The sequence below is a fragment of the Petromyzon marinus genome, chromosome 23, assembly GCF_048934315.1.
Source record: "Petromyzon marinus isolate PM22_M1 ecotype Great Lakes invasive population chromosome 23, UKy_Petmar_22M1.pri1.0, whole genome shotgun sequence".
NCBI classification, from domain to species: Eukaryota; Metazoa; Chordata; class Hyperoartia; order Petromyzontiformes; family Petromyzontidae; genus Petromyzon; species Petromyzon marinus.
In genome coordinates this window covers 132,918-156,976 of record NC_133689.1, presented here as the reverse complement: position 1 = coordinate 156,976, position 24,059 = coordinate 132,918, and the positions used below count along the sequence as shown (strand labels likewise).

General features: G+C 52.2%; 1 protein-coding gene across 4 annotated transcripts in view; it reads right to left on the bottom strand.

The window, feature by feature from the left end:
- Positions 1-24,059, bottom strand: part of LOC116945100 (polycystin-1-like protein 2) — a 69,868-nt gene that overhangs the window by 2,405 nt on the left and 43,404 nt on the right. For all 4 annotated transcript variants that reach the window (XM_032959211.2, XM_032959208.2, XM_032959209.2 and 1 more), the window contains exons 33-47: positions 23,269-23,465; positions 22,798-23,155; positions 19,069-19,327; positions 17,189-17,402; positions 16,385-16,475; positions 8,446-8,595; positions 7,868-8,056; positions 6,635-6,834; positions 5,811-5,959; positions 5,372-5,505; positions 4,858-4,985; positions 4,038-4,198; positions 3,358-3,568; positions 2,259-2,360; positions 89-220 (exon numbers count right to left, since the gene is read on the bottom strand). In XM_032959211.2, the coding sequence (XP_032815102.2) occupies positions 89-220; positions 2,259-2,360; positions 3,358-3,568; positions 4,038-4,198; positions 4,858-4,985; positions 5,372-5,505; positions 5,811-5,959; positions 6,635-6,834; positions 7,868-8,056; positions 8,446-8,595; positions 16,385-16,475; positions 17,189-17,402; positions 19,069-19,327; positions 22,798-23,155; positions 23,269-23,465 (2,675 nt within the window). The remainder of the gene's footprint in view (positions 1-88; positions 221-2,258; positions 2,361-3,357; positions 3,569-4,037; positions 4,199-4,857; positions 4,986-5,371; positions 5,506-5,810; positions 5,960-6,634; positions 6,835-7,867; positions 8,057-8,445; positions 8,596-16,384; positions 16,476-17,188; positions 17,403-19,068; positions 19,328-22,797; positions 23,156-23,268; positions 23,466-24,059) is intronic.

The window sequence follows — 24,059 nt, the reverse complement described above, 5'->3', positions numbered from 1 at the left end:
GATGAATTGGGGAGACGCAAGGGAGGAACTGGGGAGGTGAGGGGGAGGGAACGGGTTTATTCAAGGCTTGTGGGACACCAACGCTCACCTCGTGCAACTGCTGCTCCTCGGCGAAGGCGACAAGGATGACGGAGATGAAGAGATTGAGGAGGGTGAAGCTCATGAAGATGATGCAGGAGCCAATGAGGAGGGGTCCGAGCACAGGGCTCACCTCCATCACCTGCGGAGACACCGCCATGCGCACATCAGTCCCAGCTCTCCCTTGCAACACCATCTATGATCTATCCACTGCTGGATGAAGACCTCCCCGAGCCGTTGCCAGCTCTCACAATGCCGCAACTTAGTAATCTAACAAGCACCTGCATGCGAGCCGACTTCATGGCTCCATTTCCTTGGAAGACGTTATGTCGAATGCATTATATTATCTCCTTTGGCTGCCACTCTGCTGTTAGTCTTGCCCACTGGCCATCGTCCATTCTGGTCACAACGCGTCCTGCACACATCCTCTAATCCGCGTGCTCCTCGTTTTTTATCTCGGTGTAAATTAAAATCAAGTGCCACTCTGCGCTCATTTGTGCACTTTTCAGATTTTGCTCCACGTTTTTGTTCTCGTCCATGTGTCTGATTCGCATGTCATGGCAGGTGACAACCTCAAACGTATCTCAATAACAGAGACTCAGCGATCGGCGTCCAGGCCTATTGGTCTTCTCGCCGTGTGCTTCAGTGAACCGTGTCAAGTTCACCACCACTGAGCAAGAGGAGTGGCTGTGTCAGCTGAACAAGAAACCCTGACTGATGAGCTCCAGAGGGTGGACAGGGTGACTCATCTCACAGGATGACACCTCACGAGGTGACATCTCGTCAGAAGCCTGACCTCACGAGGAGACTCAACTCAAGGGGTGACTCACCTTACGGAGTGACTCACCTCACAGGATGACTCACCTCACAGGGTGACTCACCTCACAGGGTGACTCACCTCACAGGGTAACTCGCCTCAAAAGGTGACTCACCTCACAGGATGACTCACCTCACAGGATGACTCACCTCACAAGTTGACTCACCTCACAGGGTGACTCACCTCACAGGGTAACTCGCCTCACAAGGTGATTCACCTCACAGGGTGACTCACCTCACAGGATGACTCACCTCACAGGATGACTTGTATAGGCCCTTTTTCCACAATTAATATCAATAATAATATTTGCCGATATGTTTTTTAATAGTCAATAAATAAATAATAGCACCCTTGAACCGTCAAGCTACCTCATCCCAGTAAACAGCAGATGGAGATCGTAAAAAGGCCATTTTTAAGCAAATAAATAATAAACTCCGGGGCGAAGAGGGGTTAGCGACTATCTGAAAAATCTCCAGCTTGCCAAATGACAAACAACCTATTTGATGAAACACAGCCGCATAGGTCACCAAGAGGGGAGGGGAAATTCCAAGCCGAGAGTTCGCCCCCCCTTCCGTGAGCCGCAGACATAGGACGCCTCCACACAGATTCAAACAATTTTCCCCTTCATTGCTATTGGGGTAACGTTAAAAATTTAGAGCTTGGCAACAATGAGTCAACATCATAGGGAGTCCACACACTTACTGGGGCCAGGCTGCAATCCACATGGCGGGGTGTTGCTTCGCATACATAGTATTAACACGGACGTTGTGCACCTTAATATTACATCACATCTCGCCGTTACATAACCTTACAAGGCCAAGGAATGTGAATTCGGGCAGTCAAGGAAGTGAGGACAAACGCATATCTCTGACCTTGAGAGTGGAAGGCACGTATCCCTGTGTGCGGACTGTGAGCAAAGGAATAAACCCTTTGGAATATCGGAGGAACGTCTAATGATGAACTGTTGAATCTCAAATCTTGGGACTCACCTCACAGGGAGACACATTTCACAGGGAGACTCACCTCACAGGGTGACTCACCTCACAGGGTGACTCACCTCACAGGGAGACTCACCTCACAGGGTGACTCACCTCACAGGATGACTCACCTCACAGGGAGACTCACCTCACAGGATGACTCACCTCATAGGATGACTCACCTCACAGGGTGACTCACCTCACAAGGTGACTCACCTCACAGGGAGACTCACCTTACAGCATGACTAACCTCACAAGGTGACTCACCTCACAGGGAGGCTCACCTTACAGGATGACTCACCTCACAGGGTGACTCACCTCACAGGGAGTCTCACCTCACAGGGTTACTTACCTCACACGGTGACTCATCTCATAGGGTGACTCACCTCCCGGTAGTTGAATGCCCCCAGCTGGAGGCTGACAAGCGTCTGGAGTGAATCCCACACGCTTTTATAGTTCTCCAGGCACCGGCCGAACATCACGTGGCACTGCGCACAACACGTCAGTGGCAGCGGGGCACCAACCGTCACACTCGTCTCCCACACCCTCGCCACCAAGGGGGGCATCGATCCTCACATTAACACGTACAAAGATCTCCCATATAGCCTTAACAGACTGTTGAGGCAAGTGCTGTTGCAGAGCACCTATGAAGACTGGTACGGTGCATGAGCGGGGTAGATGGGCAGCACCACGCCCAGCTGACATTGTTTTCCCGATGATGATGTGTATACATCGCACCGGGTACTCATTTTTAAAGCTGAGTCAAACCTGGAGGAGGCCCATGACCCATCAGATATCCGTAACCAGTGTTAGCCATGAGCAAGAATCAAACTTGGGCCGCCGCAGTATGCAAACCACTACACTACCACTCGCTACACATTAACACACAGACACTTTAACACACGGACATACGTTAGCAGTGGCCATGTTTACACACCACACCAGGTACTCATTTAAGACTGAGTCGACCTAGGAGAGGTCCAGGACTGGTTCACATAATCGTCACAGTTGTTGGCCGTGAGTAGCAATCGAACTGGGGTTGCTGGGTCCGTAGCACAGCACTCTAACTGCTAACCCACCGCTCCCCTTCTACGTTAACACACAGACACTAACATATGACTCAGTTGTGACTGCAAGATGGCCCTCACAGTAGTGCTCCTCAGCCCGTTTTGTACAGCGGACCCCTCTCAAGACCTTTTCTGCACGTATGTGCATGTATGTGTGAGCGTACATGTGTATGTGTGTATTTGAGCATGCTTGGGGATCGCAGTGGTTAGCGAGTTGTGCTTCGTAACCGGTAAGTGGAGTGTGATTCTTGCTCACAACCAATAACAGTGGCTAAAATCTGAAATGGTCTTGGGCCTGCCCTAGATCGACAATGGCGGCCAGGCATAGTGCTGACCACCCACCCCCTCGTGTGCTGTGCCGGTCTTAATAGATAACAGTGTTAAAGGCTATACAGGGGACCTTTGTCTTTGTGCTTACCGACAGCGCATACGCCCCCAGCGCGACGAGCAGCACGGTGAGGAAGCTCGCCATATCGCGCCCGGCGCGTGCCAGTGCGCCCGTCAGCAGGCACATTTTGGGATTAAGGCGCAGCAGCCGCCACAGCTTCACAGTGCCCAGCAGCACCAGCAGCGCCAGCACATAGCCCAGCGCCGAGTCGGCTAGCGCCGTCTCATAGAAGCTCACGAACCTGGGAGATAATGCCGAAGCAGCATCGGCATCAATGAACCCTGACCCCGAGCAACGCAGGCTCCAGTGTAGCTTGGATGTGCGTCGTTGCTTGTGTACGTGTGCGTTCATGTGTACATGTGCTTGTGTGCGTGCATATGTGGGTGTCGTCTGTACGGGAGTGTGTGCATGTACTTGGGTGTACATGTGGAAGTGCGCGTGTGCATGTGTGTATATCCATATATACTTACACACACGCTCATGTGTGTGTGTGCGTGTGTAGAGGGAGTGAGTCTATAGGACAGCGACTATTGACTTCCCACAAAGTGGTATTCCTTTTATTAACTGTAGAAGGATGATGGGCTGCATCAATCTGCAATCAGGATTTGAACTCCAACATTTTTATTGTGAGCTGCTCACTCCTGTGTTGTGTGTTTACACGCCTGTGTGTGTGTGTACACGTGTGTGTGTGTGCGTCCACCCGTGCCCACCGGTTGGGGTTTTTCAGGTGCAGGGCGACGTCGCGCTGCCCCAGCAACAGGCGCTTGGTGAAGAGCGCCAGGCCGGCCCAGCTCAGCACGATGATGGCCACCTCCAGCAGACTCCAGCGGCAGCGCAGGTAGCGCCAACCCAGCCTGCGCACCGCCTTGACCTGCAGTCAGGAAGGTACGGGCCACTTACTGATGGACGCCCCCACCTGGGCCGGCGCATGTCCCCCACGGTCTAAAGCTGAGTCCGCCGCACCTGAGTGTTATCAACGTAACCTCCCACAGCGGCATTATCCATATCTGAGCTATTATTGGTTGAGCAACACGATTCCCGGTTTAGAAGCGAATTTGCGCTGGTGACTCGCTCCGTCGGTGCCGTTGCTTCTGCATTGGTTACTGGTGAATAGTTGTAAAAGTTGTCTCATCTATTGCTGTGTTATAAATTTTATTTATCGCTGATTTCTATCACAATAACTCTGCCAAGCACGAAGTGGCCTCCTCTCCTCAGTTTACTCCAACGGTCAACGTTCATGATCGTGCAACCGATCTTAGTTTCACTAATGTGAAAGCAATTAAATGCGTCGTTACGAATATCCGAGCCGATCGATGCGTGACAGTGGAATCCGTCTCCAGGGGAGCAACCAGCTGCGCGATCACTCGCTCCGGTGATAGAGACGTTCACAGAGAAGCTGCTGCTGCTATTGCTGCCGATGTAGCCCAATAGCTGCGGAGTGAACCGGGCCTAGTGAGTCACCACACAGCCACCCGGCTCTTCGCGCTCGAGGGACTGTTTGCTTTATGTCGATGGACATCTGCCACACACCTGCACCACCATGTAGTAGATGATGAAGAGGTAATAGATTATCTCAGCCATCATCACAAAGATGTGCAGAGACCCCGTGTACTGATACAGGCGCAGGCTGTGCAGCTCCACCCAGGGCAGGAAACCTCCTGTGAAAGCATAGCACGAGGCATGGAGTACACGTGGTATGGAATACACGTGGCATGGAGTGCACGTGCTGTGAAGTGCACGTGATACATAGTGTACATAGTACACGTGACACAGAGTAAAAACTGTACGGAACACACGTGGCACGGAGTGCACATGGGATACACATAGCTGTATGATGCAACACAGTCATCATTAGCCATTGGAGGCCTTCAGCCAGCAGTGGATTGACCATGGCTGCTGATGATGAAATGACGATTACTGCATTGCATGATGATGCATATACGTGTATGAACACTCATTGGTTCCATGCCCTACTGGCCTCAGGCTAGAGGCTTCGACCAGCAGCGAAGCGAGAATGATGGCTGTTCTGGCGCCCTCTTCTCACCCAGGCCGTTGGTTTCCATGACGACGGCGGCCGTGGTGAAGAGGTTGACATTGGCGTTGTAGACGGTGAGTTCGAGCAGCACGGCCCTGGTGCGCGTGTCCAGCCAGCTGCTGTCAAATAGTACCTGCAGCAGCCTGAGTATAGCATGCGGAGATTCAGCACACGGAGATACACACATCCCCATAGCACATATCAGAACTCATGCACGGCACACCTGATGCGTCACATGCAGTGCTCAGTGTGGTGTTGAGGGTTGGGATTTGTGTGGTGCCGAGTTCTGTGCTGAAGGTTGGGATTAGTGTGCGGTGCAGAATGTGGTGCTGAGGGTTGGGATTAGTGCGATGCTATGTGTGGTGTTTGGTGCAGTGCCGAGTGGTGTTGAGGGTGGGGATGAGTACAGTGCCGAGTGTGGTGCTCAGTGCAGTGGTAGAGGCAGCACCGTTGAGCGTGGCCACGATCCGTGCCCAGCTCAGCCACATAACCTCCGCCCCGGTAGAACGCCAGGCGGCCCCACAACGGGAATGACCTCGACTTGGCCTGGCTGCGGTAGAGCCACACACCGGCCAAGAGCTCACCGGCGTCACCACCCTGAGGGTACCACACCACGTCACACACACCCCATACTATACACCACGTACTGTACACCACATACACAACACCACATACACAACACCACACATCAGACACATACCACATACCACACATCATATACACCACACTATACACCAAAGACAAAGATCCCCCGTATAGCCTTAACAGACTGTTGGGGCAAATTCTGTTAGTGAGCACCTATAAAGGCTGGCATGGTACACGAGGAAGGGAGGGGGTGGGTGGCCAGCACAACGCCTGTCCGCCTTTGTCTCCCCAGTGACGATGTTTTTTCACATTTCACCAGGTACTCATTTGAAACAGATTAAACCTAGGGGAGGCCCAATGCCCGTGATAATCGTCAGTGGTGTTGGCCATTAGCATGAATTTAACACTCGGGTCGCTGGTTCATAGGGGAGTGCACTAACAGCTACACTACCACTCCACAAATCATACACCATGCATCATATTACATACCACGCACACACACGAGGATTATGCACACACACACCGACCACTGCTGTGGTGGATGTTAATCGAGCTATCTGTGAACACAGAGATTGCATGTCTATTACCCCAGTGGAAGAAGAGAGGGGGGGAAGGGGAAGATGGGGAGGAGAGGAGGTGGGGCATGAGGATTTGGAGGAGGGTAGAGTCGGGTGAGCGGGGTGCCACCGTGGCATTGAGCTGCGGCTGCTTAGCCCACTGCGCTCCGTGGTAGTGCCGCGTGTCCTCGTCCTCCCAGGAGTAGAGCGCGCGGCATGGGGGACTGATGCTGGAGAGCGGCGGAGCTACGTGGCAGCGCCCGGGCGCCACGCGTAGCTGGCGCAGCCTCACGGCCCCCACGAGGCGCGCCGTGCCCCCCACCAGGAAGCCTGTGCCCCACGCCGTGGGAACGACACCGCCTCTGGTTAGCACGGTGCCATGGTTATTGGCGAGTGCCTATTTAGGCTTCGAGTGTGGTCATGAATTAAAACGGGCTCAAGATGAGTGTCAAATTAAAAAAAAAAAAATCTGATTTCGGATTCAGTAGAACTGTTGTTGAACCTAACGCAGCCAGCATCACGAGCCATTCTTGGTTTTAGGGTTGGGCCACGTAATGGTCTGGCCAAGTTTTTGTTGTGAAACTCTCCGCCACAATTACGAAGTGTACACACATTAAATGTGCCAATTATTATCCTTTAAGATCACACCTGTGGTGGAAGAGCAATCCTCACAAGTTGAGCAATTAGATGCAAGGTTTCACTTGAAGCTGCGTTGAGCATCTTCAGGTCAGCAACCAGGAAGTCAAAACAATATCAATGTCACTAGTGGCCGAGTGCGATAAGCGTTTGGCATCATGCAACTGCGGGCACATTTCGTCGTGCGCTGATCCTGAATGAGCTCAGATATAGCTGTCCCAGGACTGCGGTAGAGTGCCTGAAATACTTAGGATTTTTCTGCAGTGCGACAGTAAGTACCAGGGGAGAAGGCGCCTGCTGACGGATTACATGAGCACTGACATTTGCCAGAGAAGAACGTGCACGAATCGCGGGCGCCAACTGACCGCACGATGTCCATGTGGTGTGCATAGCGCTACATGGACAACATGGCAGGTGAGTGTCGTATATATGATCATTAAAACACAACTGTGCTGTGTGGGGCCACGTGTGCATGATGGGGGAAGGTCGATTGTCGAGACGGGCATCAGAGTGGTCTTCATAAAACCAGCGACCTCGGTGAAGACCTAAGGCCAGATGATGGGATGAGACTATCAGGGCAGATCTTGCAGGTCGCCGCATGTCCGTTGTCCAACAGCTGCAGGATCAGGCGGAGGGGACAACACGTCCGTAGCGAGGAGGTGCGGTGGTGGCATCAAGGGCTTTGGCCACAGTGACGTCGCATCAGCACCAGGGTGCCCGCGCTCACCTGGGTGCTCCCCGAACAGCGAGGGTAGCAGCGTCGTGTTGGCCCAGGAGAACACGTCCCGGAGGCTGATGGGGCCCTTGCCCAGCTCCCCAACCAGGCTGGCGCTAAGTGCGCGGTTCAGGTGGTAGGCGTGGGGGTCACGCTGGCCGTATGCCACGAGCAGCAGCACCCAGAGAAAGCACATGTACACTGCAGGCACAGCGATCATAACACAGATTGGTGTGACAATTGGCACAGAGATCGACATAGCAATTTTTAGAGGTTGGCAGAGTAAATAGTGCATGGCACAAGAATCAACAAAGCAATTAACACGGTAATTGGCACGATTGCAAAGCATAAAGATGGCAATTGGGAAAGAAACTGGCATGGAGATTGGCATAGCGACTGGCGCAGGAGTAATGCAAACAGATCCCAGCCGACACGTGGCTTGCTCAGCATTCCCAGCCCCACTGAACGGCAGGGCGTTAACGTAAGGACGCACACAAAATTACTCAGCTAGGGTCTCTCCCGGTAGAGAGAGGAGTGCCAAGAAGAGCCTGTGAGAAGGAGGGTGCGAGTAGGCGAGTGGGAGAGCTGACCCAGGATTTCCCGGAGTAGGCCGTACATGCGCTGCTCCTTTTCGTGCTGCCTCTTGAGCTGCTCCATGCGTGTGCTCGATGGAGGAGTGTAAACTATGCGGCTCCGCTCTGCCTTCTGGGCACCCGGCTCCAACGCTCGGCTCCGCTGGTCTGTAGTGACGCGGATACACACACATCTCCTGTAGCCTTAACGGACTATGAAGGCCGACACAGCACACAAGGGGGTGGCTGGCACCACGCCCGGCTGGCTCGACCGAGGGGAGGGTCAGGAATAGTTAAGATATGTCACCGATGTAGGTCATAAGCAGGAATCGAACTCATGTAGCTGGGTTCGTCGTGCAGTGCACTTACCATTGCACTGCCACTCCCCCACACAACACCGGCCATTCACCACTAAGTGGCGGTGACGTCACCACAGTGCTGGTGCCAGGCCAGGTGCACTTTAAGGGCACCTGAAGTGTTGAAGGCTCCCTGACAGGTCACGGGATAGACCCAGGTGCCATGGGTTGACTGATGCACCAGCTGTGCCCCCGACCGTGCCAACTTGCTACATTTTAGCCCCCCGGCACTCTGCTCGCTGTTGTGTCACGCCTCTGCCCTCCGTTGATGTTAGAGGGTGATTGTCTCCAACTGACCAGTAGCGTTCTTCACGAACCTCCTCCATAGAGGTCGATCTTGACACGACTGGTACCAGTCTTCGGCAATTCCACTCAGCTCTACATCCTCCCGTAGCGCATCTGTCCATCTCCTCCCCAGCCCGTGTCATGGCTATTATTGGTTCTTTCGGTAAAGTCACGTAAATAGAATAAAAAAAAATGAAAATAGAATAAAAAATGTATCAGATGAATTTAAAATAATAAATTGAAAGTAATAAAAGCAAAAAACCCACGACGTTTCGATCGCAACACAAGCGGTCTTCATCCATCTGATGAAGACCGCTTTTTATTTAATCTTATAATTTTTTCAGTTTTTTTCTATTTATGTAACTTTACCGAAAGAAACAAGAACATGAATTCCTGCAATCACGAAAGTTTTTAGTGTCATGCCTGTTTAGCCCCATCTATCTGGACAAACAAAAATTGTTTGGGCAAGCAGCGGCTGGGCATGCGGGCTACATGACCCAGCCAACGCAGCCTGCCTGAATGTTTCTAACCAGCGCAGATGTTCCATTAGAGGGGTCAACGTTTTACAAGCGCAGAGAAGGGAGGGCATGCCGAGAAGACCCGAAGCTTCGTGCGGAGCGACAGACCAGGTAGCTTCCACATTATTACGCAGCTAATGAAAAGATTGCCGCCCGACTGATTCGGAGACCTCTGCTGTAAAAGCGGAGCTGGTCATACGCACACTGCCCACGTATGGAAAACTCTCCACACTATTCTTGTTCATGTTTTTTGTTTGTTGTGGTTGCACCCGATTCAAGAGCCGATTGGCTCACAGGGCTATACCAAAATAAATAAATAAGTCGGGCTGCTCCATCACCAATGGGAACTTGAGGGGCCGGAGTGTTTGATGGTGCAAAATACCCAGGCAGGCGCTTAGATGTGTCTGCGCCCAATTGAACACACTGTACACCACACGCTACAGTATTCCACCGACTAAACACTCTGCAGTAAGCCACACTAGGCTGGTCGACACACAACTGTACACAGTATTAGACATTAAAGCAATGCACGCATAATCATGCACAGAGACAACATACGCACACAGATACACACACGAGGACAAAGAACACAAAAATACAAATACTGTACACAGACGCACGTGTTGAATCGCACGCACGCGAAATCGCGCAACAAACCGCCAAGAAACACGTTAAACAATTTACGCTACATTAACGTACACATAACGCATCTAGATACATACATACACCCACAGACAAAGACCCCCGTATAGCCCACTACAGACTGCGAACACCTACACACGCGTGTACAAAGACAAATATTATCCATATAGGTTTAACAGACTGTCGAGGCAAGTGCTGTGTATACAGTATACACAACTACACACTGGTAAACTACAATTTCACACGCACACTCATACACACATGCACACTGCACACTAGGGAGAGAACATACAAACTCCACTTCCACGCTACACACGTACGCGCACACACAAAGACAAAGATCCCCCTATAGCCTGCAACAGACTTGGGACAAGTGCTGTTAGCGAGCACCTACGAAGGCCGCCACAACACGAGGGGGTGGGTGGCCAGCACCACGCCCGGGCGCCTTTGTCTCCCCAGTGGCGATGTTTACTGCACACCGCACCAGGTACTCATTTGAAGCTGAGTCGACCTAGGGGAGTCCCCGGACCGGTTCAGATAATCGTCACTGATGATGGCCGAGAGCGGGAATCGAACTCGGGTCGCCGGGTTCGGAGCACAGCGCGCTTACCAATACCACTCCGTGCACACTGAACAACAACCACACAACACCAACAACCGCCATTCGCCACTAAGTGGCGGTGACGTCACCACGACGCTTGTGCCAGGCCATGTGCACCTTGAGGCCACGTGAAATGTCGAATGCCCGCTGGTATGAGGTCACGGGGCAGACCCAGGTGCCACGGGTCGACTGACTGAGATGACCGACTGATGCACCACCTGTTCCCCCTACTGTGCTAACTTGCTGTGCTTTAGCCTCTCGGCGCTCCGCTCGTTGTTTTGAGCGTCACTCCTCCGCCCTCCGTTGTTGTTCGAGGGCGACTGCCTCCAACTTCCCAGTAGCGTCCTTCACGAGCCTCCTCTACAGAGGCCGATCTTGACACCGCTGGTACCAGTCATCGGCAAGTCCACTCAGCTCCACGTCCTTCTATACCACATCACTCCATCTCTTCTCTAGCCCGTGCCGCGCCCGTTTAGCCCCCTCGATCCGGCCGAACAAAAGCTGTTTCGGCATGCGGTGGCTGGGCATGCGGGCTACATGACCCAGCCAACGCAGCCTTGCCTGCCAGAGGAGCTCACCGATGGGACCTTGCCCAGATCTTTCAAGGATTTGTGAGCTCCTCACACAATCCAGCCTGGTTAAACACAGGATGGATCGTAGGCAGGCCAGCCTAAATGTTTGTAACCGGCAAAGATGCTCCATTAGGGGGGTCCACGTTTCGCAAGCGTAGAGAAGGGAGGAAATGACCTTGGCCGAAAAGACCTGAAGCTTCGTGCGGAGCGACAGACCAGGTAGCTTCCACACAGCGTTACGCAACCGATGAAAATATATTGCCGCTCGACTGATTCGGAGTGAGACCTCTGCTGTTAAACCAAAGCCGGTCATGAGCACACTGCCCATCTATGGGAAACTCTCCACTCTCTCCACAACTGCCCCATCACCGATTGGGAGTTGAGGGGGTGGAGTGTCCGATGGTAAAAAAATACCCAGGCAGATGCTTAGTTTTGGTGGGGCTGATGGTAAGGCCCCATCTCTTAGTGACTCGCTCCAGTTTCAGCAGCAGCGTCTCCAACTCCTCCTCTGAATGAGCAGCAATTACCAAATCATCGGCATACATAACGTGGTTGACCAATAGGGAGCCATCCCTTGACCGCACCCGGGCATCGATCAGCCTCCCATTATATCTGTACCAAATGGAAATTCCCCTGGTACAGCTATTGAAGGCTTCATGAACTACGTGGTAAAAATAGATGTTAAATAATGTGGGAGCTCGAGGACATCCCTGTCGCATCCCAAGAAGTTCAGGGAATGGCTCTGATTCTCTGCCACGTAGTTTTACCTGGGCCCGCTCACCATCATGAAGGTCCTTAATGATCAAGAGCAGAAGGTCAGGGACTCCAAAAGCACGAAGAACAACCCAGAGCCCAGGCCTACTGATGGTATCATAGGCTTTGACCAGGTCAATAAAGCAGAGATGTAGATCTTGTTGGAATTCCCTACACCTCTGCTGTAGCAGACGGACAGAAAATATGGCATCTGTGCAGGACCGCCCTTTCCTTAAACCGCATTGGGGCTCCGCAAGCCTCTCCTCAGCGCGCCTAGCAAGGCGATGTTGAATAATCCTTGACAGGACATTTCCCGGCACACTGAGGAGTGAGATGCCCCTGTAGTTGTTACAGTCGGTGCGGTTCCCCTTCTTAAAGAGGGGGACCACCAGGGCATCCTTCCAATCCTGCGGAACCCGTCCAGTGGTCCAGACTGTTGTTATGATGTCATGTAGGGCAGTCTGTGCACAAACGCCACCCTCCCTCAGCATTTCACTTTGGAGATAATCTCTGCCCGGTGCCTTTCCTGGTCTCAGACTCTGGATCGCCTTCAGTACTTCCTCAACAGATGGCACCTCAGCCAGCCACTCACAGGGGGTGACTTCTTCTTGCAATATTTGAGGCGCCGTAGCCTCAGCAGGGTCATTCCCACATTGAGCCACGATGTTTTCCTGGCTGAGGGATTTCCCCTCGCCCAGGACCTCACAGAAATGCTCAGCAAATCTGCAAACCTGTTCCTGGGGGTCGGAGATTGGATCACCGTTTTTTCCCCAATGATGGTAATAGGTGTGGCGCTGCAGGTAACTTTTTTGATGGAGTTAAATAAGGATCTGTGATCGCGGGTCACTGAGGCAGACTCCATCTCAGCAACCCGCGACCACCACCCATCCTTGCAGCGCCTCACGGCTCTCTGAACCTCCGAGCGAAGGCTGCGGTAAGCCTCCTCATTCTCTGACGTGGGATGCTGTAGACGATTAGAGTGGGCCTGTCGCTTTTTCTCAACCATCCTGAACACCTCCTCTGTCAGCCAGGGTCTCTGGGGAGGTCTGGACCGCATACCGAAAGCAGTCATTGCAGCTGCATGAGTCACAGTCCTAAACCTCGCCCATTTACCCTCGACATCAGGAGGAGTGGGAGACGATGCCAACCCCAGCCGCAAGCGATGATGAAATTCTCGCTTGCAACTTTAATCAGCTAGCTAAGACCATGCCACGAAGGGTTTGAATGGGGTCCTGGGTGTACACCCACCACTGGAGTGGAAGAATGGCAGGCACATCTTAAAGATGGCAAGTCGATGGTTAGTGGGCAGATCAGCTGCACGGTAGGTCCTGGTGTCAAGGACATGGGCCCGCATCAGTTGTTCCATCACTATGTAGTCCAGCAGATGTTCTTGCTTGGACCCGGCATGCATCCATGATGTTGTGTGGATGCGCCGATGCCGGAACAGCGTGTTGGTAATTACAAGCGCATGGGCTGCACAAAAATCTAGAAGCCTCCTAACGTTGTTATTGAGCTGATCTGGCCCATGCCTTCCAATCACTCCAGACCAGGTGCCAGCATCATGACCAACTCGGGCATTGAAGTCACCCAACAAGATGACTATCCTGAGGGGCCACTTTAGCTAGCACCTGTGACAGGAGGTCATAGAAGGCATCTGACTCATCGCCCTTGCCTGTGTAGTGACTGTGATTGTCACTGTGTGGTGCCGGCCTTACGAAACCAGGGCGGATAATGTGTTGGCATTATGTGTAGCCCGCTTACTGGGCATAGTACCAGCCCTAGCGGGGCTTGGGTGAGCGCTGGTCAGCGCGGAGGCACCACGTACAGTGTGCGGTGCGGGCTCCCGGTGATGGAGCGAGAGGGAGTGTCAGCCAGCCAGGGTTACGTTGGGGCACGATACGCTTGTTGACCTGCCGACACGTGACCGGATGATATTGGAGGGGGGCTACCGGTGGACGGGGGCCGCTGGGCGGTCACGTGGTATAAAAGAGCTCTTGGGGAGCCTTTGGGAAAGAGCTCGAGAGATTTAGAAGGTGGGCGGGGCGAGGGGCAGAGCCAGCCCCAGCCCGGGCCGATATAACGGGGGCTCCGTGAGGGGCTCGGGGTTCTTCGTGTTGCTGGTGATGAAGATTCACGTCGGGTAAAAGAAGCCTCTAGCCACGCGGTCCGGGACCCAGCTTGTGGTCCGGGCCAGGATAGCATAGCGTGGCTAGATGAGCATTCAACACCCAAGTGTAGGTTTTGTTACGTTATGTTGAGTTATTGAATAAATAGTATTGCTCCCAAGACAACGTCTGCGACTCAGTTGGACTCACTACACCTGTATCCCTCCACGAATGTTCGTCTTCAGTGGAGGCATAAGTAACCATGAGCACTCCTCGCCTCAAGTTAATGGGAAGGCGAGCCCAAAGTAGCCTGGGGCTTACAGCTTCCCACACCTCACCGCCACGCTCCCACGCCCCCTTTATTCTTTTGTTCAGAAGAAGAGCCACTCCCTGTTGTTTAGCAGTCTCCTGCCCCGAGAAGAGGACTGTCCATCCCTCATGGTGGCAGGAGCGAGAGCCGGTCCACCGGACCTCCTGAATACCACAGAGATCCAGGCAGTACCGGTCCAGCGCCCGGCAGAGGAGTGGCAGCCTCTCCTCAGCAGTGAGCATTCGAACATTCCACATGGCCACATGTAGTGGTTTTTTGTTGTTTCTGGAGGAGCCCCGAGGTTAAGGATTCAGTCTCCTGGCTCCACCAAATGGGGTTTGGCCAGGAGATGTCATAGACGCCTGTCCCCCCGGGGCCTCCGGCACAAGCTTATTAATTAAATGTTTCCGTTGTGGTTTAGCGGTAATTAATTGAAGCTGGAGGGGTTACCAGCCTCTCGCACCTGTCCAGAGCCCCCTTTTGGCCGCTGTGGTGGTCACAAACGCCATGAGGGGAAAGGCCAATCGGAAATGGCCCTCCCCCCACAGCACTACCCACGACAGTGTTGCCCGTCCGGCACGACGAGGAGGTAGGGGGTTGTTTTGCTGGACACTGAACACACACACAGACTCATACGCACTGAACACACAGACTCACACACACGCACTGAACTCACACAAAGACAGACTCACAGGCACTGCACACACACACACACAGACAAACTCAAATGCACTGAACACTCAAACAGACTCACACACGCACACTGAACACAAAGACAGACTCACACACACACACACTGAACACAACAACAACAACTGCCATTCGCCACTAAGTGGCGGTGACATCACCACGACGCTTGTGCCAGGCCATGTGCACCTTGAGGCCACGTGAAGTGTTGAATGCCCGCTGGCAGGAGGTCACGGGGCAGACCCAGGTGCCACGGGTCGACTGACTGAGATGACTGGCTGATGCACCACCTGTGCCCCCTACTGTGCCAACCTGCTGTGCTTTAGCCACCCGGCGTTCCGCTCATTGTTGTGAGCATCGCTCCTCCGCCCTCCGTTGTTGTTGGAGGGCAACTGCCTCCAACTGCCCAGTAGCGTCCTTCACGAGCCTCCTCCACAGAGGCCGATCTTGACACCGCTGGTACCAGTCATCGGCAAGTCCACTCAGCTCCACGTCCTCCTGTACCACATCACTCCATCTCTTCTCTAGCCTGTGCCGCGCCCGTTTAGCCCCCTCGATCCGGCCGAACAAAAGCTGTTTCGGCATGCGGTGGCTGGGCATGCGGGCTACATGACCCAGCCAACGCAGCCTTGCCTGCCGGAGGAGCTCACCGATAGGACCGTGCCCAGATCTTTCAAGGATTTGTGAGCTCCTCACACAATCCAGCCTGGTTAAACCCAGGATGGATCGTAGGCAGGCCAGCCTAAATGTTTCTAACCGGCGAAGATGTTCCATTAGGGGGGGTCCACGTTTCGCAAGTGTAGAGAAGGGAGGGAATGACCGTGGCCGAGAAGACCTGAAGCTTAGTGCGGAGCGGCAGACCAGGTAGCTTCCACACAGCGTTGCGCAACCGATGAAAAGATATTGCCGCTCGACTGATTCGGAGTGAGACCTCTGCTGTTAAACTGGAGCCAGTCATAAGCACACTGCCCAGGTATGGGAAACTCTCCACTCTCTCCACAACTGCCCCATCACCGATTGGGAGTTGTGGGGGTGGAGTGTCCGATGGTACAAATACCCAGGCACACACATACTCACACACATACCCTCACACACACACACACGTGCACGCACGGCACCGCGACTGACCGGCGATGGCGTCCTCGATCTGCTCCTCGCCATCCTCCACCTCGTCGCCCTTCTTCAGGACCAGAGCGAAGAAGACGGCGAAGCCCAGCACCTGTGTGCGAGCCAGAGGGTGCGGGCGCACATGGGCAGTTGATTGTGGAAGTTTGAGGGGACTGCGTTCAGGAGTGGATCGCAGCCCCATCACGTCAGAGGAACTGAGCTCGCCTGCTGGAGGCTCAGCCCCTTTGTGAACCCAACTCGCAGACACAGTGTGGAAGAGAAGTGAAACGAGTCCCAGTGCTAAGAGGAGAGGGTATTTGAGGAAATGCTTTATTGTGCAGATTACAGCGCTTGGACCCTGACTGCAGCTTGAACAGAAGGTGTTGGCATTTGAGCTCAGGAGTCTGAGACAGATGCTGGAAATTTGGTGGCAAGACAGGAGAAGCAATGCAGAAGTCTATAAGAAAACATGGCAGGTGAGTATTGTAGATATGATTTGACAAAATGGTTGCACTGGATGAGACGCGTGAAGGATGGGTGAGGGCCCGTTGCCGAGACGGGCATTGAAGCGGTCTCCACAGGTCCAGCGACCAAGGGCCAAGACCTCGCAGCGGGTGGTGGGAGACTGAGGGCAGATCTAGGAGTTCGCCGTGTCTCTACCCTGCAGCAGCAGCTATGAGATGTGGCAGAGGGTAGAACGCATTGACGAGGAGGTGCGGTGGTGACATGAGCGGCTTTGGCCGGGGTGACACCTGGATCTTGATTTGAAATCAGGATCCGAATTCCACCAGATAAAAATTGGAAGTCATGTCGCCCGCGCTGCACCTTGAGGGGCTGAGTGATGAAGATACTTTGGAAGATGGAGATGCTGGTGGTGAGGAGCCACTCGAGCGAACGCTTGCGGCCGTACTGCAGGCCGTAGAGCATGGTGAAGAAGGCCGACACGCCGCTGGTGGCCACCACCAAGGCCCAGCCCACGTAGACGCACCACCAGGGCAGCCCGCCTCGCCGGGGAGGCGTGCCAGCGTGAGGCAACATCCTTCACAAACACGTACAAAGACAAACATCCCCCGTGTAGCCTTAGACTGTTGGGGCAAATGCTGTTAGCGAGCACCTATGAAGGCCGACTGGCACACGAGGGGGTGGATGGTGAGCACTCATTTGAGGTGGTGTCGACCTAGGGGAGGCTCGAGACCGGTTCAGATAATCATTACTGTTGTTGGTCGTGAGCGGGAATCGAACTCGGGTGGCTGGGTTCGTAGCGCAGCGCCCTAATCACTGTGCCACAGTTCTCCACAGAGGTGTACACACACACAGACGCACACGCGCGTATTCAGACAATACACAATACATGTGTTCATTCAATATACACAATTCACAAAATGGCGGTGATGTCACAACAGAGCTTAGCCAGACTAGGCGCACTTTGACCAGCCTACACACACATGAATTCACACATTATATGTAAGCAATCATTGGAAAGATGTCATCAGCCAAGTCAAACTTTAGCTGCCTTATAATTGTACAGCCATTTCCATTTCTTCCAGTTGGTTTCTATTCCCAGCTTGATTAGCCCCCCCCTTTTTTAACCAAGTTAAACCTAAGTTAAACTTTAGCAGCCTTATAGTTTACAGCAGTATACTGCAAGGCAACCAGTTTGTCAGCTTAAATACTACCTCCTGCCTCTGGTTCACATATGTAATGCTCTTCAACCTGCACACGGCCATCTCCCCGCCCCCCAAACCCCCTGCAGCATAACAAAAGGCAGCTTAACTTAGCCCCCCCCCCACGGCCCTTCTTGGCTCCTCCCCCCCCTTAACCTGTATATAATCTCGGGTATCTTAGAGCTCTCTTCACTTGATACAGCAATTTTGCTGTGACGGTTTCCACCTGAAGACGGAAGCTTGTGTTGCCTCCGAAACGTCGTGATGTAATTTAGTTGTTTTTTCATTTATTTGATTTGATTTATTTTTTACCTACGTGACTTTACCGAAAAAACCCAAAGAGTACGTACGCATGTTCACGCATATTCATATACACGCAAAGACGCATGCGGACGAGTGTCCCTGCCTCAGCTGAAGGTCCGAGGGTCTTCGGCGTTGAGAGTTGTCGCTCTTTGGTTACGACGTGACACCACGTCCTGCGTGACCTTGTTACCCGCATCGGCTGGCAACCAGGGTCGATGTTGTTTGGCTGCTCATGTCACCCAGTATTAATGCCAACGCAGTGTTGGTATTCATGCTGGGTGACATGCAGGTTGGAGCGCTGAGCCGGCACCACTGAAGTCCTGAGTTCAAATCCAAATTTCAGCTGCCTGTGATTAAACTGGGTTCTCAAGTTCGGTGAATGCACAAAAAAAAATCCACGTTAAATTTGCGTTTGCACTTAACATGGCTAAACTGCAGCTAAAATATGTTGACCGTCACGTGATAGACAACAATCTCATATGTAGCGCAAGTGGAAAGAGCTTCCCCCTACTGTGTGTGGACCAGAGGTCACTTGAAGGGATCTCAGAGATTGCTCGGTGTTATCCTCTTCCACTGGCCAGTCTTCAACACGGCTGCACTGCTCTGCGTGAGATCCAAAAGGATTCTTGATGCACGATTGGCATGAAATAAATTGGGGGGAAATTGACAAAGGTATCGAAATAGTGGCATTCGCAATCGGCGCCTGTGCATACAGAAAGGGCCGGACGCGGTGCTCACGAGGTCCCGGGGGCTGGAGAAGGAGCGGTGGGCCCGGGGCGCCCGGGCAACACATCCACCTCCCGCATTGCGTCGCCACGGTAATAGAAGCGCCCGGGCAGCACGTCCACTTCCCGCAAGGCGTTGTCGTAGCGACCGAGCTGCCCGGCCAGGACGTCCACCTCCCGCATCACGTCGCCGTAGCGACCGGCGTCCAGGCCGTGCAGCACGCGCTGCAGATGCACGCACAGCTCCGCCGAGTCGGCGCCCGCACCCTCGCCTGATAAAACAAAGATCCCCGTATAACCTTACCAGTCTGTTGGGGCAAGTGTTGTTTGCGAGCACCTATGAAGACCGGCACGGCACACGAAGGGGTGGGTGCCAGCACCACGCCCTGCCACTGTTGTCTCCTTAGTGGCGATGTTTACACATCCCACCAGGTACAGCTCCCTCTCGTCTTACATGGGGGGGTGTGGTTCTTAAAAAAAACAGCGTGTAACTCTAAATCCCATAATAAATAAAGCAAATGGTTGGGGTTAGGGAGAGTACGGTATTGAACCTCATTCTTACGTCTACATATTTCACTGGTTACAGTAACATATTTACAATACTACCATACATGTATAAAGATAGCCTATTTAAATAAAGGAAAATAAAGTAAAAACACATTGAGATGAATTTTGACTTAAAACGTTCGTGACTGCAGGAATTAATATTCTTTGGTTCTTTCGGTAAAGTCACGTAGATGGAAGAAAAATAAGAATAAAAAATTAAGTGAATAAAAACACACTAATGTAGACTGTAGCCTGGTTCTTAATCGGAGTGAGTGTACTGGCAGCCTATAATGTAGACTGTAGTCTGGTTATTAAGTTTGGTGAGCATACTGGCAGTCTATAATGTAGACTGTAGTGGTTAAGCTGAGTGAGTGTACTGGCAGTCTATAATGTAGGCTGTAGCCTGGTTCTTAACCTGAGTGAGCATACTGGCAGTCTATAATGTAGTGGTTGATGACATCTTTCCAATGATTGCTGAGTTTATAACCATCCTCTCGGTTGAAATTGTGTCTGTATACAGTATATGGACAGCTTCATAAACGAATCTTTGTTGATAGCCAGTAGGCTTGCAAAGTACCATCGTCTTAGAGAAATCAATTTCGTATAAACCAGCCACATTAAAATAATGATCAGCCACGGCAGAAGTATTGGTCCTACCATGTTTAAAATCTGCCTTATTTTCACAAACACGGTCCGAGACATGTCGCTTAGTTTCCCCAAAGTAACTGCTGCCGCAGATACAGCTTAGTTTGTAGACGCCGGGATATTACATGTCAGGAATCTTGTCCTTCACAGATGGGATCAGATCACGAATTTTATGTACTGTGTTAAATCGGGCCTGGAGCTTGTGTTTGTTCATGATTTTGGAAATATTTTTGGTTACCCCTGCTTTGTATGGCAAGGTGATGGTTTTGATTGGATCCTCAGATGGCTCCTTCCTCACGGTTGGGGTGATGACTTTGCGGATTGTGTAGTCAGAATATCCATTCCCCTTGAGAGTTTGGTGTACGTGTTTGAGTTCACTGGTTAGGTCTTCATGGTCGGAGATACATTGAGCTATAAGGTGTAGCGTTTTGATGAGGGAATTATTCTGGGATGGATGGTGGTGGGAATCAGGTTTTAGATAGGTGTCAGTATGGGTTACTTGCCTCTAGACAGAATGGCTCATTGAGCCATCTGGTCTATTTTCGATTAAGACATCCAGGAATGGTAGCATGCCATCCTTTTCTACCTCCATGGTGAATTCGATGGCTGGGTGAATGAAATTTATGTGGTTGAGGAATTGGTTCAGAGCTGATCGGCCATGTGGCCAGATGACAAACGTGTCATCCTAGTACCTCTTCCACAAGGACGGGCATAGAGTGGATGCCTAGATGGCATCCATCTCAAATTTTTCCATGAAAATATTGGCTACAACCGGAGATAAGGGAGAACCCATTTGTTTGTAGAATGTTCCATTCCAGGTGAAGTATGTATTAGTGAGGCAGTGTCTCACCAGGGCCGGTACATCAGCATTCAATCCTTGTTGGACCAAATCTTCAATGATTGCAATGGTATCGGGCACAGGAACTTTGGTGAACAAAGAAACTACATCAAAACTAATGAGCAAATCACCTGGGGACAGTGAGATGTTATTATCAGAGAGATATTGGGCCAGTTTAAACTCACCAATAATTGGAAATATGTCATCAACCACTTTGGGTCATGACTTGATTTGTGTTTTCTTGTCAACCTCCACTGTCAGCAGTGTGGGTGTGTGGAGCGAGGTGCAATGATTGCCTAGCGGCCCTTTGATCGGTGTAGACCCACTGCGTTGGCGTTCTCCTACATTAACATTAGCTGCCCCGCCTATGCTGCTGACACACTTGGGCTACGCCCATCTCTAAACCTTTATTAACAGTTTGCCTTTAGAGGCTAACCCCCCTTTTCCTGATGACGACCGCTTATGTTGCGATCGAAATGTCATGGTTTTTGTTTTTATTTTATTTTGTATTATATTTAAATGACTTAAAGAACCAAGAATACGTCTACATTATAGACTGCTAGTACACTCACTAAGGTTAAGAACCAGGCTACAGTCTACATTATAGACTGCCAGTACACTCACCAAACTTAATAACCAGGCTACAGTCTACATTATAGACTGCCAGTACACTCACTCTGATTAAGAACCAGACTACCGTCTACATTAGTGGGTTTTTTAGTCTTATTTTTCTTCTATCTACGTGACTTTACCGAAAGAACCAAAGAATACACATTGAGATGCTTGAGTGTGGCATACTGGGGCTGGTCGAGGGGAAGAGTGGAGAGTGGTGGAGAGAGAGGGGGGGTCATCTTCATTGGGTGACGATGGCAGAGATGATGGCACGTTCCACGTGGAGGGATATGTGTGCATAAGACAAATTTCACGTGGACAAGATCGTCAAAATGATGCGCAAGGAGATGCGAATGCTGCCTGCGCTTGTGGTTGTCATACTGCACCTCAGGCAGCATCGCTACTGAACTTGGCTTCCTGACTAGCGATTAGCTCGCAGTGCGTTCCCTACACCGTGGCCAACGCGCTGGAACACGTTATTTCAATAATCGTGCATGCATAAAAATAAGTGTAAATAAATCTAACGCGCTATTTCTAAATCGTGTTATGTAAACGCGCATAAAAGGCGAGGCAACTGTACTTATTTTAGGCTGAGTCGACCTAGGGGAGGTCCAGGAACAGTTTAGATCATCATCACTGGTGTTAGCCGTGAGCTGGAATCTAATTTGATTCGCCAGGTTCGTAGCGCAGCGCGCTAACCATTACATGACACACATACACGATGACAGACATACACGACGACTCACGTACATGAAGACTCACGTACATGAAGACTCATGTACAAAATGACACACGTACATGATGACTCACCGACATGACGATGCACGTACACAATTACACAAACATCTCATCTTCCAGACCCTTCATGGTCCTGCCACTGCCTCTCCCTTCTCATTAGGGCGAATTCTGAATAGCAACACAATCCTGCACGAGGATCTTCACCTTGAATCTTCTTTACAGGAGTTACCATGCCCCCGTGTTACAAATAAACGGACGGAGCTGATGCTTTCGCCCTCAGTTGGGAGGCGTTCGCGATCGCCCTGCGGCGGTGGGGATCCACCGGGAGAGACAGTGGAGACCCCGGGTGGGTGCAGCTCACACCTGGGGGCAGCAGCTTCTCCAGGGCTAGGCACACCGAGTCCAGGTGCCTGCGCTCCGGGCCATAGAAGTCGCCGTTGGCAGAGGCCGGTGCCCGTGCCGCGTCTGACACCAGCGTCAGCAGCCGAGACACCTCCCTGTCCGCGCCGCAGGGCGGCCCCCTGCGCTCTTCCCCGCGCCGCTCACGTGCACCCGTTCTCCGGTCGAGCGGTGCCATGCGCCGCTCCGGCGCCGCTAGTGTCCTCATCTCGAGCCCCGTGAGGCGGCACGCGTCCGACTCGTCCGCCACAGCGGCCGCCACCCTCGGGGTGTCTCGGGGCCACAGCGCCCGCAGCACACGGCGTGCCAGCCTGCGCAGCTCCTGCTCGTGACGCAGAGGGGGAAGGGGGGGGCACGGAAGACCACACGGCAGCATGCAGGCCACGCTGCCACGGTCCCCGAGTCCAAGTCTGGTTATGGGGGCTCGCCTCTCACCTGAATGCTCCCGGGTTTGTTGATAGGGGGCTCGGGTTTGGCGGGGAGGGCGGATCGGGCCGGTTGCCTTGGAGACAGGCGGTTGGGTTTGGGGCGCACGTTGCGGAAGAACTGCACGATGAGGAGGTTGATAGGGAACATAAGGATGGAGCTCTCGATGCCGATCATCACTTCTGTCCATGTGATCTCAATCCCACCTGTGACAACATCGCCAACATCACCACCAACACCACTATTACCATCTATATCACCATTACTACCATCATCACCACCACCACCATAATTACATCACCACCATCATGACCATTTTCATCATCACCAAATACAAAAATCCCTTGCTTAGCCTACATACACTATTGGGCCGAACGCTGTCAGTGAGTACCTATTCAGCTGGCTACTTTTGTCTCCCCAGCACTGGTGTTGACACCACACCAGGTACTTTTTCAAGGACGAGTCGACCTACGGCAGGTGCGGGATCGGTTCAGATATCACTGGCCACTGATGTTAGCCACAGCTGAAACTTTAACTCATGTCAGTGCATTTGTACCACAGCGTGCTGACCACTATGCCACCTCTCCCCAGACAAAAAAAAACAAAGATCTCCCATATAGCCTTAACAGGCTGTTGGGGCAAGTGCTGTTAGTGAGCATCTATGAAAGCCGGCACTGCACACGAGGGTACAGTGAGGGAAAAAGTATTTGATCCCCTGCTGATTTTGTACGTTTGCCTACTGACAAATAAATTATCAGTCTATAATTTTAATGGTAGGTTTTTTTGAACAGTGAGACACA